Raw genomic sequence first — 12,840 nt, forward strand, 5'->3', positions numbered from 1 at the left:
TTAAGATTTCATTTGAATGCATTTTCATGCTGATTCCAAATAATTATTTTTAAAAACTTTGATTTAAATGCTTAGTTATCTCAAAAATCTTGCAAACTCGACAGGTAAATGGGTCGCCTAAATACACAATAAAGACAATGTTAATCTAATATTCAAGCACACCTTCTGCAATAATGCTTACAACCATGGCTAACAGATTACCATGGCAACAGTTTCTGTACAACTTTTGGCAACAATCACTGAACATGATAGAAAATTTATATATATTTTATCTTTTTTTTTATGAAAAAAAGTGCATTCAATCTAATATTAAAAAAATGATTTTAGGATTACATTTTGTTTGTAGTTCATTACATTAAACTTAAAAGGAGGCTTTCTACACAAATTGCATAGTTAAAACCTGCTGCTGATATAATAGGTTTCCTATCTAGCTGTCTAAAAAGGAAGTAACTTACATATACCTCCCTATGTAGCTACTTCTTTCTGCTTTGATAACATGCAACATGTAACATGCTACCAATAATGATTATCGTCTCAGGTTAACCCCATGAGAACTACCTGCCGATTGGCCAAAAAGAAGTTTTTATTATCAATTGGATCAGCAACATTGTTAGAATAATTTCACCACACAAAAAAATTGGGGTGAATTATTTGCAAAGCTCCAATCTGATTGGTGATTAAAGTGAAGATATCATGCAATTGACCAATCAGAGGCAATGTTAGATCGGCGAGTAGTACTCAGGGGGTTTAAGAGGTGGTAACCAACCAATACAGAAATGATGTCAGTCTACATTCTTTAGCAATGGGCTATTTAAGTTGAAATTCATATGCCCCATGTGGAAGGCATTACCTTCATCTCCCACACAGGGAGTGTGGATTTCAAATGGGGTTACCTGAATGGGTGACTCCATTTGAAAGCTACACCCCGTGTGGAAGACTAAGGTCGTGTCTGCCATAGGGGGATGTATGGATTTCAACTGGAATAACCCAGTACGCAGTTAGCTAATCAATACTTGAAAAGCTCTCAGCTTGATACAGTTCATATATGACATACACTTGAGATTGTTTGTTCTGTCAAAATAAACCAGTTATTTTTGTAGTTGTGATACATATTATATGACCCATCACATCGAATTGAAACCGGGCAGCTGTCAAAAGAGCTGCTTTTTATGCTTTAAAATGACACCTGTCACCTTACCCATTGATGATGGTTGTACATTGTACAATGTACAATTACAGTTCCCTATATGACAAATAGGCCTATATAACAGTTCCATTTTCTTTCAAGTTTTAACATACCCATTTACATCATTATCGATCAAGTGGACCTCTGTCTGATCATTCACACTGATAGGACACACATATCTTCAATTTTTGTCCACACAAAATATGGCATGATTAGCTCTTTTTATAGACATCATTTACAGGTTTAAAAAAAGAGTATCTGATGAACAGTGATTCTCATTCATAGGACTTCTCACTGTCCACTTATTTAATTACAAAGTCATATATTGTATTCAGACTTTGGAAATTGCATTAACATAAGGAAACAAACCAAATGACTGGTTCAGTCATTTATCTGGGCTATTCCAATAGAAATCCATACACCCCATATATAACCTTACTTAATTGGAATACCTGAATGGGTGACTCTATTTGAAATCTGCACTCCCTATGTAGGAGATTTAGGTCATGTCTTCCATACGGGGTGTATGAATTTCAACTGGAATAGCTTATTGACAAAGATGACCCCTTCCTCCCTATCTAAAACAAAACCAGAAGTGGGTAAAAAGTGTTTTTTAATAGTTCATTTTTAAGTAAGTATCATAATAAACACCCATTCTCCCAAGGAAAAGTGAACATACATGTACATGCACATTATAGAGTCATTGTGAGACCATTTTTGCCAAAACATCATCTTTCTGAGGATACATGTTTCAGACATGGTGTCTTCCTCTGCAATTCACCTTGCCCATGATGGGCCACAATGTTGTCAACTGACGTTACGCTGCTGTGCACATCGTTATTGAACATCGTTGCTGCGCATGTCAATGACGTGAAGGGCACAGAAATAATGTGTGCATTGGCGTGATGATGTCAGGGATCCAAACATGCAAATGCTTACTGGATTTACCGAAAAGTTGAATTGTTAAATAGGGATTTTATAGAGACTCATTATTCTACATGTGGATTCCACATATGCGAATAGTCCAACACAATTTCAAAATGGATAGAATTTCACCAATTCTGAGTAAAACTTTCATAAGTTGTTCACTACTACCTGATTTCAATCCCTCCCCTCCCCACCTCAAAATTGAACTCCTGGTATGCAGTGTAATAACATAATTTACTTACATTGATATTTATTTGCTCACTAAAGAGTTTGGTCAACTTTTTTACAGTGCCACTATAATTTATGACAACTGATGACAGTACTGTACGTGGTGCTGCATTATAAGGAGGGAACGCATATGATGTACATGCTTCTTAGCAAATAATGTGAATATAATTTTAAAAAATTTACACAACAATTGCACTATGCCATTGTTTTGTTTACAGTGTATGGTGTGTATATAAATAAGTAATATAAAAAAACATTACCAAAACAAATAAATAGAAATAGCACAATACATCAAGTCCCTGTTGTAACTTAATACTTTGCATGCTAGGCTTCAACGTTTAGAGATATCTTCTCAAAATATCAAGAGCTGTCTGAAGAACCACTGAACCAAAACTAGGCTTGTTTGTACTCATTTTTATGAATTTTTCATGCAGATTCCAAATATGGTCATGAAAATTTATAATTCTGAATTTTTTTAATTTAAAAAAAAAGTGAAATTTGTGTCTGCAATTTCGCCTTTGTGTGACATCAGTCCGAAAGAGACCTTTTCAAGAATTTACAAAAAAAAAAAAAAAAAAAATGATCATGAGCGACCATCAAAATATATTGTATTCAACCAATCAATGTTTGGCAATTTCAAAGTTTATTTGACCATGCAGTGTCAGCATTCAAGTAAGATCAAGGTGATACATGATTGTGTGGATTATCTTTATCTCACCTCGCGCTCAACGAACATGCTGTTGCTACTGTGTGATTTGGCTATTCCATTTCAAATCCACACTACCCCTGTGGAAGATTTTGGAAATATCTGCCACATGGGGAGTATGAATTTCAAATGGAATGAACACATTAGGCAGCTCCATTTGAATTTCATACACCCTCTGATCTATGCTCTGATAAAGATTCAACCTGATTCTTCCACTGAGGGAGGGAGGGTGGGTTACAAATGGAGCTGCTAATGTGTTTATTCCATTTGAAATTCATATTCCTCCTTGAGGCAGATATTTTCAAAATCTTCCACAGGAGTAGTGTTTTTTTTTTAATGGAATAGCCCATTGATTGTGTTTTGTATACATTTTTCTACACAAATAGAGGTAATCAGTGTGACGTCATATGCCGCCATCTTGTGGGTACAAGCTGCGATGGTCGTTTGATCTCCATGCGTGAACAGCAAAATCACCGCATTGATGCATGATAACAGCTCCGTGGCAAGCTACGCCCTGCGCGTAGTGTCCAACGCATGAACAATGTTCATGAACATGCAGATCATTTGTACCCACAAGATGGCGAAAGGCTGACAGCCTCTATTTCCAAAGATTTCTGATCAGCTGCTGAAAAGGCTTTCTTTAGCTGTTGCAAGCTGTACCTTCATATTTATAGGCCCTGGGGTCCATTTCACTAAACTTTACAAAGCTTTGTAGGTCTCGAAATTGTTCGTAACTTACAACGATTCATTTCACTAAACTTACTTACGAATGGTACCCTTTGTAAGTAATATGGATTTACTATAGGGACCTTTCATAAAGTTACGTCTAGTATTAGGTATTCGTAACTTTACGAACGTTACTTGAGTTACAAAGGGTTAAAAGTTTAGTAAAATGGACCCCTGAAATAAGAACCCTTCTGTCAATATGTATTGTATATGCCACTTTACCTCATCATAACAAGAGTATAACATATCTATTACCAATTCTACACTATTCACAAATTTCTTATGAATAAAGATAATAATTGTAAATATCAATAAAATTCAATACATTTGTCAATTCTGAGGGATTGCCAAACAAAATACTCTGTAAATATTTTACTGTCTCAGTTGCGAAAAGTGTTATCGTAAAAATAAAACTAACAACACTAATCTTGCTATTTAATAAATATAAAATGAGTAAATCTGGATAAAAATCAGATGGAAAATATAATTTGATACTGCACATTATTTTTGTTTTTGATTCATTTGAATTGGATAGTTTGTAACGTCAATATCAAGATGATCATAACTGAGATTAGGGTATCGGAAGAAAGTTCATTGTTTTCTCATTACCCCAGTAAAATTTAACGCCCAAGAAATGTTTCGTTTAGAGGGTGTGAACAAAAACTTGGCGAATTGTGGTAACCACAACCAGAAACATGTACTATTCCTATGGCGGATTGTTATACACATTTTTGCTTCTCATATCAAAACCGCTGGAGCAATACAACTTAAAACTATTATTTTAATGATAGGCCTCAACGTAAAATAGAAAACCGAGCATGAAAAAATTTGACCATGCCCCTCTAAGCAAAATATCAAGACCAAACTAAGCACAAGTCTTCGAATCTGTAGCTGATATGAGTGATCTATACAAACAAGATGTTCTTTTGTAGTTATAGATGAGTTGACTTCTGACGTCAATGCCTGGCAGTATGCGCATGCATCATCACAATGTCCATTGTATTTTGCCTGGCAGTATGCGCGCGCATCATATTTTGATCAGGGCTCCTCATGTTTTTAAACCCCCCGCCACATCACAATAAGGCTATTGAACAGTGTAGTGGTTGCATGCGGTTCACTCATGCATATCGATATACCAGTCCCTTGCCTTTGTTGATAAACATTGAGGTCAACTCATCTATAAGCAAGAAGGTTGATATTTTCCATTTTCTTGCCCGCCACATCACAATAAGGCTATTGAACAGTGTAGTAGTTGCATGCGGTTCACTCATGCATATCGATATACCAGTCCCTTGCCTTTGTTGATAAACATTGAGGTCAACTCATCTATAAGCAAGAAGGTTGCTATTTTCCATTTTCCATAAAAACCTTAAAAAGTGACGCTCTCTGTAATAACAGAGCTATTGGAAGGGTTGGTGTTCATAGTTATCAATCCACTTGTCTTCTTCGTAAATCATGAACCACCGATTTCAAATATCTTGGATACCCCGTACCCGATACAAAATGCGCTGTCTACACTAATACATCACACCATCAATTTGCATACGTTTCACTCGGACCAATCACACACCAGAACTTCCCCGTAAAGTCGTCATCACATCTTGCAGTGGAGTCTGCTTCTTTGTTCTGTTTTAAGTCCAAGGATTTTAAAGACTGGGATGTAATCGTTCCACCTTCAATGTTGTGCAGTGCCAGTCCTTCTATACTAGAGTTGATGCTCTGCCTCCCATGTACTGATTGCGGTTTTGTGTTAACATCTCTGTGACTGCCAGAAGCTTCTTTAATCCAGGCTGTAATAAAGAGAGTGGCAGAAAATGTAGAGGGTAAAAAATGATTGAATATTTTGTAACATGGTTTAGCAAATTGGGACTTAACTTGGGAAATGTTGATTTTGAAAGTTTGGTAGAAATCACAAAGAATATTTTATGATGAAATTGATTAATTAATTGCTGAGAATATGATTAAAAACTCACTGAAAATGGACTGACTAACTGTGTCTAAGCCTAAAACAAGCCCAATAGCAATCTCATTATTGAGAATCATTACATGATATGCTGCTTAGTACAGTGCAAATGACTTGTTAACATTTGACTGAGATGCCACTCAATTTCACTCAAAAAACCTGAAACTGGTAAGAAAAACCTGAAAAAACATGTGAATGCAAGCCAAAAGTCCCCAAAGAGGCTGAATATAAACTCTGGAATTTGGTCTCACAAAACAAACCTGAATTCAGGCTAAAACCTGAAAAGTGGCATCTCTGATTTGATATGATAAATTGTGTTGCTGATTTCATATTCCTTGATTCATAAAAAAGCAACCTGTGGTTAAGTCCGACTCAGGTACAAGAGGTCCCCGGTTCTATTACCAGTGAAGGCAAAAATAGGCACCCAACTATTCAAACTCTCCATTACTGTATTTGAATTGTGGGGTAGATGCGGTGGATGACAAAGACCTCACAGCTAGTGATAATGAGGGTAAAGTCTGGTTGTTCATATGCCCTGGGAATCTTTTTGACATTGCATGAATCGTCACAGCTAAATACGATTTTTTTATACAATACATCTGTGTACAGCTTGTTAATTTTTTGGAAGAATAAAGCGCAACCCTTCACAAGCTCTGCATGCTAGCCATAACTTTAACATCAGTTTAAGATATCAAGAGCTATCTTTAGAACCATTAACCCAATACTAGGCTTGTTTGTACTCATTTTAATGCATTATTCATGCTGATTACAAATATGGACATGAAAATTTACTGAAATTGTAAAAAATTTCTAACTTGTTGTCTGCAGTCGACAAGTTGCCAAAACAAAACCCAAAATGCACCGCCTTTTTTCAGCGATTCACACTCACCTGAACTACACTGAGCTTCTGCAATTCCTTGATATGTGTCACACAGAGTTGATGGAGAGCGGCTAAATTCCTTGCTAGATCTATAGTTGGTGTCTCACCAGGAGGAGGGCAGGTTTTACAATCCTACAATAAGGCAATAACATAAAACAAATTTTAATATTACAATTTCTACAACTCATTCACTGGACATTGTCCTTTCACCTCTCATAAGGCTTCCAGTGTATAATATTTGGATTTTTTCAGGAGAGCTTAAAGTTGTATGTCTGCATTTTGTTCAAGTGGGCAGTAAAATTGAGAATGAGAAGAGCAAATGAAATCAACTCAGAGTATGACGTGAATGAGGTGGACGAGAGATGATGGAGAGGAGGATGGGGTGACAGAGAGTGTCAGATATGCAAAGAGAGACAACGAGAGACACAGGCAGACAGAAGCAGAGAAGAGAAACAACAAAGAGAGATACACACAGAGACAGAGAGATACATACAGATAGAGAAACAGACAGAATAGAAAGACAAAATTACTTCATCATTAATGCTGGATTGTTAAGTGTTAAAATTTTGAGATGACTTTGTAAGAAGCATCTATGAAGGGGATAGGAGAGAACTTAACCGGACCGGCGGACACTACTTTTTTTGCTATCGGAAGTTAAAGAAGAAACGTAAAAGGAGAGAAGATGAACAAAGAAATCTATTGGTACCCGGCAGGATTCGAACCATAGACCCCTCACATGCCAAGCATAGGATCACCCACCGGTAGCCACAGGGGTTTCGGGCAGTGATTCCCTGAGCATATAGCACTTTGGGTGATTGCACCATTGCATCACCTGGGATTCATGAATGCCCAGTGGTTATCCTTGTGGTATTTTTGGGGGTTAGGGTTAATACTTACTGATAGTTCCATGAGAAAATGTCCCATTCTTCCTTTGTTGATTACTATGAATGGGTTTAAAGCTTCCATAAATGACTCCTGAAAAAACAAATGATTACAATAGATAATTGGTTATCACAATGTAGTAAATTTAGTAAAAATATATATCTGTATGTGCGGTTGTGCCTTGGTTCTACGTTCATCTCTGAGGTTTAGTGTCTTCAGAAAGGCTGTGATAATAATAATAATGGAGGGTTCTTAGTAGGCGCGCAATCTTCAAAAGAACTCAAGGCGCACAAACAATAAAGACAAACAAGTTACATATGTGAATCCGGAAAAGCACGAAGATAAAGATGAGTTTTAAGTTGCTTTTTGAACTGAGTAAGCGAATGTGTATTACGGAGGCTGTTTGGAAGCGAGTTCCAAACAGCCGGGGCAGCGAAATGAAAGGAGCGTTCACCAGCCGATTAGAGTGCATGTTTGTATGTTTGTTTTTTCACAGTTCTGTACATGTTTTGCATTTGGGAGCGATTAGATGTAGGCATTTGTTTTTCCCTGTCCATTGGGACATTTTTGGGTGTTTTTCACATCAAACAGGGACTTTATGACAATCGAGGTAGTCCCGGCTGTTTACTTTAACAGCATAACTCCAAAATTCTAAATATGACAAACATTTAACATTTTACAACCGGGTAAGGTAGAACTCCTGATTAGGCTGTATTGGTTTTTTTACTGTGTGAAAAAAAATCTGTTTGCGGATGTTTTTATGAAACTTTACATTCCAACCGTGGACATTACTGCAACCGGGGACAGTCCTCATTTAGCTGAGATGTGCAATTGACTGTCGACAGCCTAAAACACATTTGAGAGTGTGTCCTCTATTGTTTATATAAAGATCAGTCCCTGATTGATAGGTTAAAATTCAACAAAATGTGTATAATTTGAATAAAACATGTCATCGTCCCCATTAAAACACAAAAAACCTGAAAAAATTGTTAGTGTTTAGATAATTAATTACAGAGCCCCTGTTTCCTGGCAAATACCTGCAGGGGTGTATGTGGAGGAGGGGTGTACTTGCCTTATAATTGGCGCCAAACTCTACTTGGTTTGCTAGATTCTGTATGGCTTTGGCAACAATCATCAGTGTTCTGCTAGCTGTGGCAGGAGGTGCCTCTGAAACAGGAAATGCCAGACAAAATAAAAATATGAATCATGCCGATTTCTTACACACAATACTTGCTATATGGAGAGGGTGGCACACAAGGCTCCCGCTGGACGCGAATTCTTGCGTCCAGACGCATTTTTGTATTGCTGAACGCAATGTTCAACAAATTTCATCAACCCGTTGCGTCCAGTCGGACGCATGTTGATTCAGCCCAAAAAATTAGTGATTATATGTTTACCAACTTCATCATCATAAAAATCACGAAAATTATGTTGACTGATCACTCCTAATTCTCCTAATAAAGCTTAATTAATATTCATAACCAATGGACCAATCAGTAAACGAGTTATTGACCTTTCACATTTAACCACTCCCATTTCGCAACACTTCCGGGTCACCAGTCAATGAATGAAAATTCTTACGGCAGTGAGACGGATAAGCTTTCAAACACGAGAGCAAAACTACAACTTTCTAAACTATCGTACATTGTCAGCAAGTTTGCATTCACGTAATTTGTTATTGACAATAATATTTACATAAATCTTTAAAATTTCATCAGGAATCTGAAAGGAAATAGTCAAATACTTGCATCAAACTGCGATGCAATACCGGCAATTGGGGGCTTTGTAAAAATGTATTCTCTGTTGCCCAACACATTAACATACATGTACGGACGCACACAAATTTTGTGGGACGCACATTTCCCGATCAGGTTTTACAGTTGTGCGTCCGATCGGACGCAGAGTTTTTGAAGGCTAGCCTTGGCACATCATTTCAACTCATATAGTCCAGGAATAGGCCTTATTTAGGATTTGAAAAGTTTCACAGAATATCATTTTTCTCAATTTGACCAGGGCAATTTATGTCAACAGGCACAAGTGTTCTCACATTGTCTGCTATATTATTATATTTAGTGGTGTAGATTCTTAAGGTGCATTATGACTGTTAATTAATTTTTTTTGTGATTGCCAACTTCCATAACACTGTTTTCTTTCTTACCTTGCACTATATTGAATAGCCTTGGATTGAGTATAGCTGGACACAGTAATCTCAGAAATATAAAGCCACTGAAATCATAAAAAAGTTCATTATGAATATGTATACTAGTACAACTTGAATGTATGTAATCAATATTTAAGTTGCATGTTAACTACCCTAACCATGTGGGTATAACAAGTATACCTTCATTTTTCAGAACAAGGGTACAACTTCAACTTGGTATAAATGGATTATTCAAGTCTTTTCCATTCTAAATATGTATACTTTATACTTTAGACCAACCATTTAGCAGTTGTGAAGGTGCAAAGGTTTCCATAATACCAGGGTTATGGCCAACCTGAACTCATTTACATGATGCAGACCAACCTTAACTCATTTACATGATTTGGAGTGATCAATGATACTTTTGTTATCTACCTTCCTATTTCAATGATTAAGGTCCAATGCCCTACAACCTTTTCCCAGTGCTCCAGCATAACACTGCATTATAGCAGTTGATAGTTTTTTTAAACTAATTTGATAGCACTCTGTCTACCTACCCTACTGCCCTTGCAGCTATGACATTGTCTTCTGACCACTTCTCCTTCACGTCTCTTGTTAAGCAGCCACACAAGTACCTTAATTGTCTACACAGATGAAAAAGATATAATTAACATTTAAATTTTGCTAAATATTATCTTCATATTAAGGGATCTGGAATGAGCGTTTTGAGCATTTCGACAGTATTTTTTGTGGGACATCAGAGCAAATCAGACATATCGAATTGCATTCTGAATACGAAGAATGTCTTTCTGATATCAAATAATTTTCATTTTTTCACGATATAATACAAATTTTATTACAAATTATTTTTGATATATAACAGTCCTCGAAGTAAATTTTATAAATCTAATGATATATAAAGTGTATGTAGCTGGGAGGAAAAGCCGACGATCAATTGAAAATTTATATAACAGTCCTCGAAGTAAATTTTATAAATCTAATGATATATATAAAGTGTATGTAGCTGGGAGGAAAAGCCGACGATCAATTGAAAATTTTGACCTTTCATATTGAAGATATGGATTTTTTTCCCAAAAAGACCTAATTTTGTTTGGTGTTTTGGGAAAAAAAATCCATATCTTCAATACGAAAGGTCAAAATTTTCAATTGATCGCTGGCTTTTCATCCCACCTACATACACTTTAAGTATAAATCATCAGATTTATAAAGTTTACTTCGAGTACTGTTAAATATCAAAAATATCAATTTTTAATCATCTGCCATAAAATGTGTATTACATTGCCAAGTTCAAAAAATCAAAATTATTTGATATCAGAAGGACATTCTTCATATTCAGAATGCAATTCAATATGTCTGATGTGCTCTAATGTCCCACAATAAATACTGTCCAAACGTTCATACCCCATCCCTTAATCATGTTAAATGTTATATAGCACAGATTATCTCTTACAGTTCCATAAAACCAAAATGAATCCACAGATGAGAAAACATACAGACCACTCACTAACAGTGAAATTCCATGCTTTGTATGTTGTGAATTCTCGCATATTCATAAGGGCCGATTATTTGATCATGCATGTCAAAAAATCACATCAGCATTGTGTGCCTTCATTTTATGCGATAGAGAACTGTGTGTTTTTGTGTTTACGCGAAAGACCATAAAAATATGCAGTGTGTGCATGGCAGTTTTATCGCTCATACTTCATGTAACGGGTGATGTTGGTGAATGGTCTGTTTTAGTCTATGGCTCTAACACACCTTGCTCATTACATCACCATATAATAGGTCAAACCATATTTAAGGTAAAACTTTAGTCATTTGCAAACGTTTTTAAAACAAGTGGTGAGAAAGGAGAAATAATAAAATATGTAACTTACGCTGGACAATATGGTGCTGAGTTGAATATCGATTCACTGATTTCAGTTAAAAAGGCTAGTAAGTGCTGCAGATTGATGGAAGCATCTGCTCCCTTGTCAAGCTTCAGAGGGTTAAGCTGTAAGGAAATACAAAGCATTTACACGTAAATTAAAGGCGATAATTGTGTATGTGACACGATCAAGGGTAATGAGTCGGATGTCGTTAATATTGATTTTGAGATACTGACAAAGAAAGTGTTCAAATTCTTTTGCTTTACATTGTTTTAAGTGATTGATAAATTGTCATAACTTCGCAAGTCGTATCAACAGGGGGTTTTCAGTTTCTGAAAGCTGTAAATGTCTTCTTTAAGAACCTATGTAAAACTCATTTTCGACCAAGGTCGACATGTGACTCATTCCCCTTGATCATGTCACATATGTTGTCGCGTGAAGTAGCACATGCTTGTGCACTTAATTCAAATCACACAATGACAATGAGTACTGCTAGTGTCCCACTACATGTATATCCACGAACAAGGTTTTAGAATTTTATGTAATATTTTATGCTTGTTTGAGTAAAAGGCTCAAAATAGTAAAATTAAACTTAATGTTACCATTATATTGATCTTAAAACATCAAGAACCACAAGTACTACCTACCTCGCAGGAATGTCTGGCCTCCATAATCTTGAGCATGACATCTCTTATTGCCCCTTGCACAAATCCCTGAGCTGTATTCTTCATATACTTGTCCATCACCATTATATTGATCTTAAAACATCAAGAACCACAAGTACTACCTACCTCGCAGGAATGTCTGGCCTCCATAATCTTGAGCATGACGTCTCTGATTGCCCCTTGCACGAATCCCTGAGCTGTATTCTTCATATACTTGTCCATCAGTGTGGTGGCTAATGTGTTGGAACGGAATAATGTGGACCTCTCTTCTGAAAATGAGATGGAAAAAATATGTTTATACTTAACATTAGTTGATGACTAACCTGGATATCAACTGTTTGTTTAAAATATATTCAATCCCTTGTTACACAAGTATGTGGCAGAAGTAAGCTGCAGAGTAACCACAAGATCATTAGTTCAAGCCCTAGCAGGGTGGTGCATGTTGTATCCATAAGCATAGCACTTGCCTCAATTTGTTCTTCATGTAAGTATCTATAAATGGGTACCAGCTTCCCTGGGACTGGCTCATACTGGAAAGGTAACAGAATTGCTGTGCAGAGAAGCCATCTACTAACAGTAAGATTACATGAAGTCTGGTCTAATTATTATTGTTGAGTGATTCCAGGGCTTTTGATTCCTTTTGATGTC

At 36.4% G+C, this 12,840-nt stretch overlaps 1 protein-coding gene across 1 annotated transcript in view; it reads right to left on the reverse strand.

Moving 5' to 3' along the window:
- Positions 1-4,554: 4,554 nt before the first annotated feature.
- Positions 4,555-12,840, reverse strand: part of LOC140159038 (ras GTPase-activating protein 1-like) — a 35,243-nt gene continuing 26,957 nt past the window's right edge. The window contains exons 16-23 of the mRNA XM_072182365.1: positions 12,319-12,461; positions 11,537-11,652; positions 10,196-10,282; positions 9,657-9,724; positions 8,571-8,665; positions 7,514-7,591; positions 6,626-6,748; positions 4,555-5,563 (exon numbers count right to left, since the gene is read on the reverse strand). Of these exons, the coding sequence (XP_072038466.1) occupies positions 5,474-5,563; positions 6,626-6,748; positions 7,514-7,591; positions 8,571-8,665; positions 9,657-9,724; positions 10,196-10,282; positions 11,537-11,652; positions 12,319-12,461 (800 nt within the window). The 3' untranslated portion in view covers positions 4,555-5,473. The remainder of the gene's footprint in view (positions 5,564-6,625; positions 6,749-7,513; positions 7,592-8,570; positions 8,666-9,656; positions 9,725-10,195; positions 10,283-11,536; positions 11,653-12,318; positions 12,462-12,840) is intronic.

This window comes from Amphiura filiformis, chromosome 8 (genome assembly GCF_039555335.1).
Source record: "Amphiura filiformis chromosome 8, Afil_fr2py, whole genome shotgun sequence".
NCBI classification, from domain to species: Eukaryota; Metazoa; Echinodermata; class Ophiuroidea; order Amphilepidida; family Amphiuridae; genus Amphiura; species Amphiura filiformis.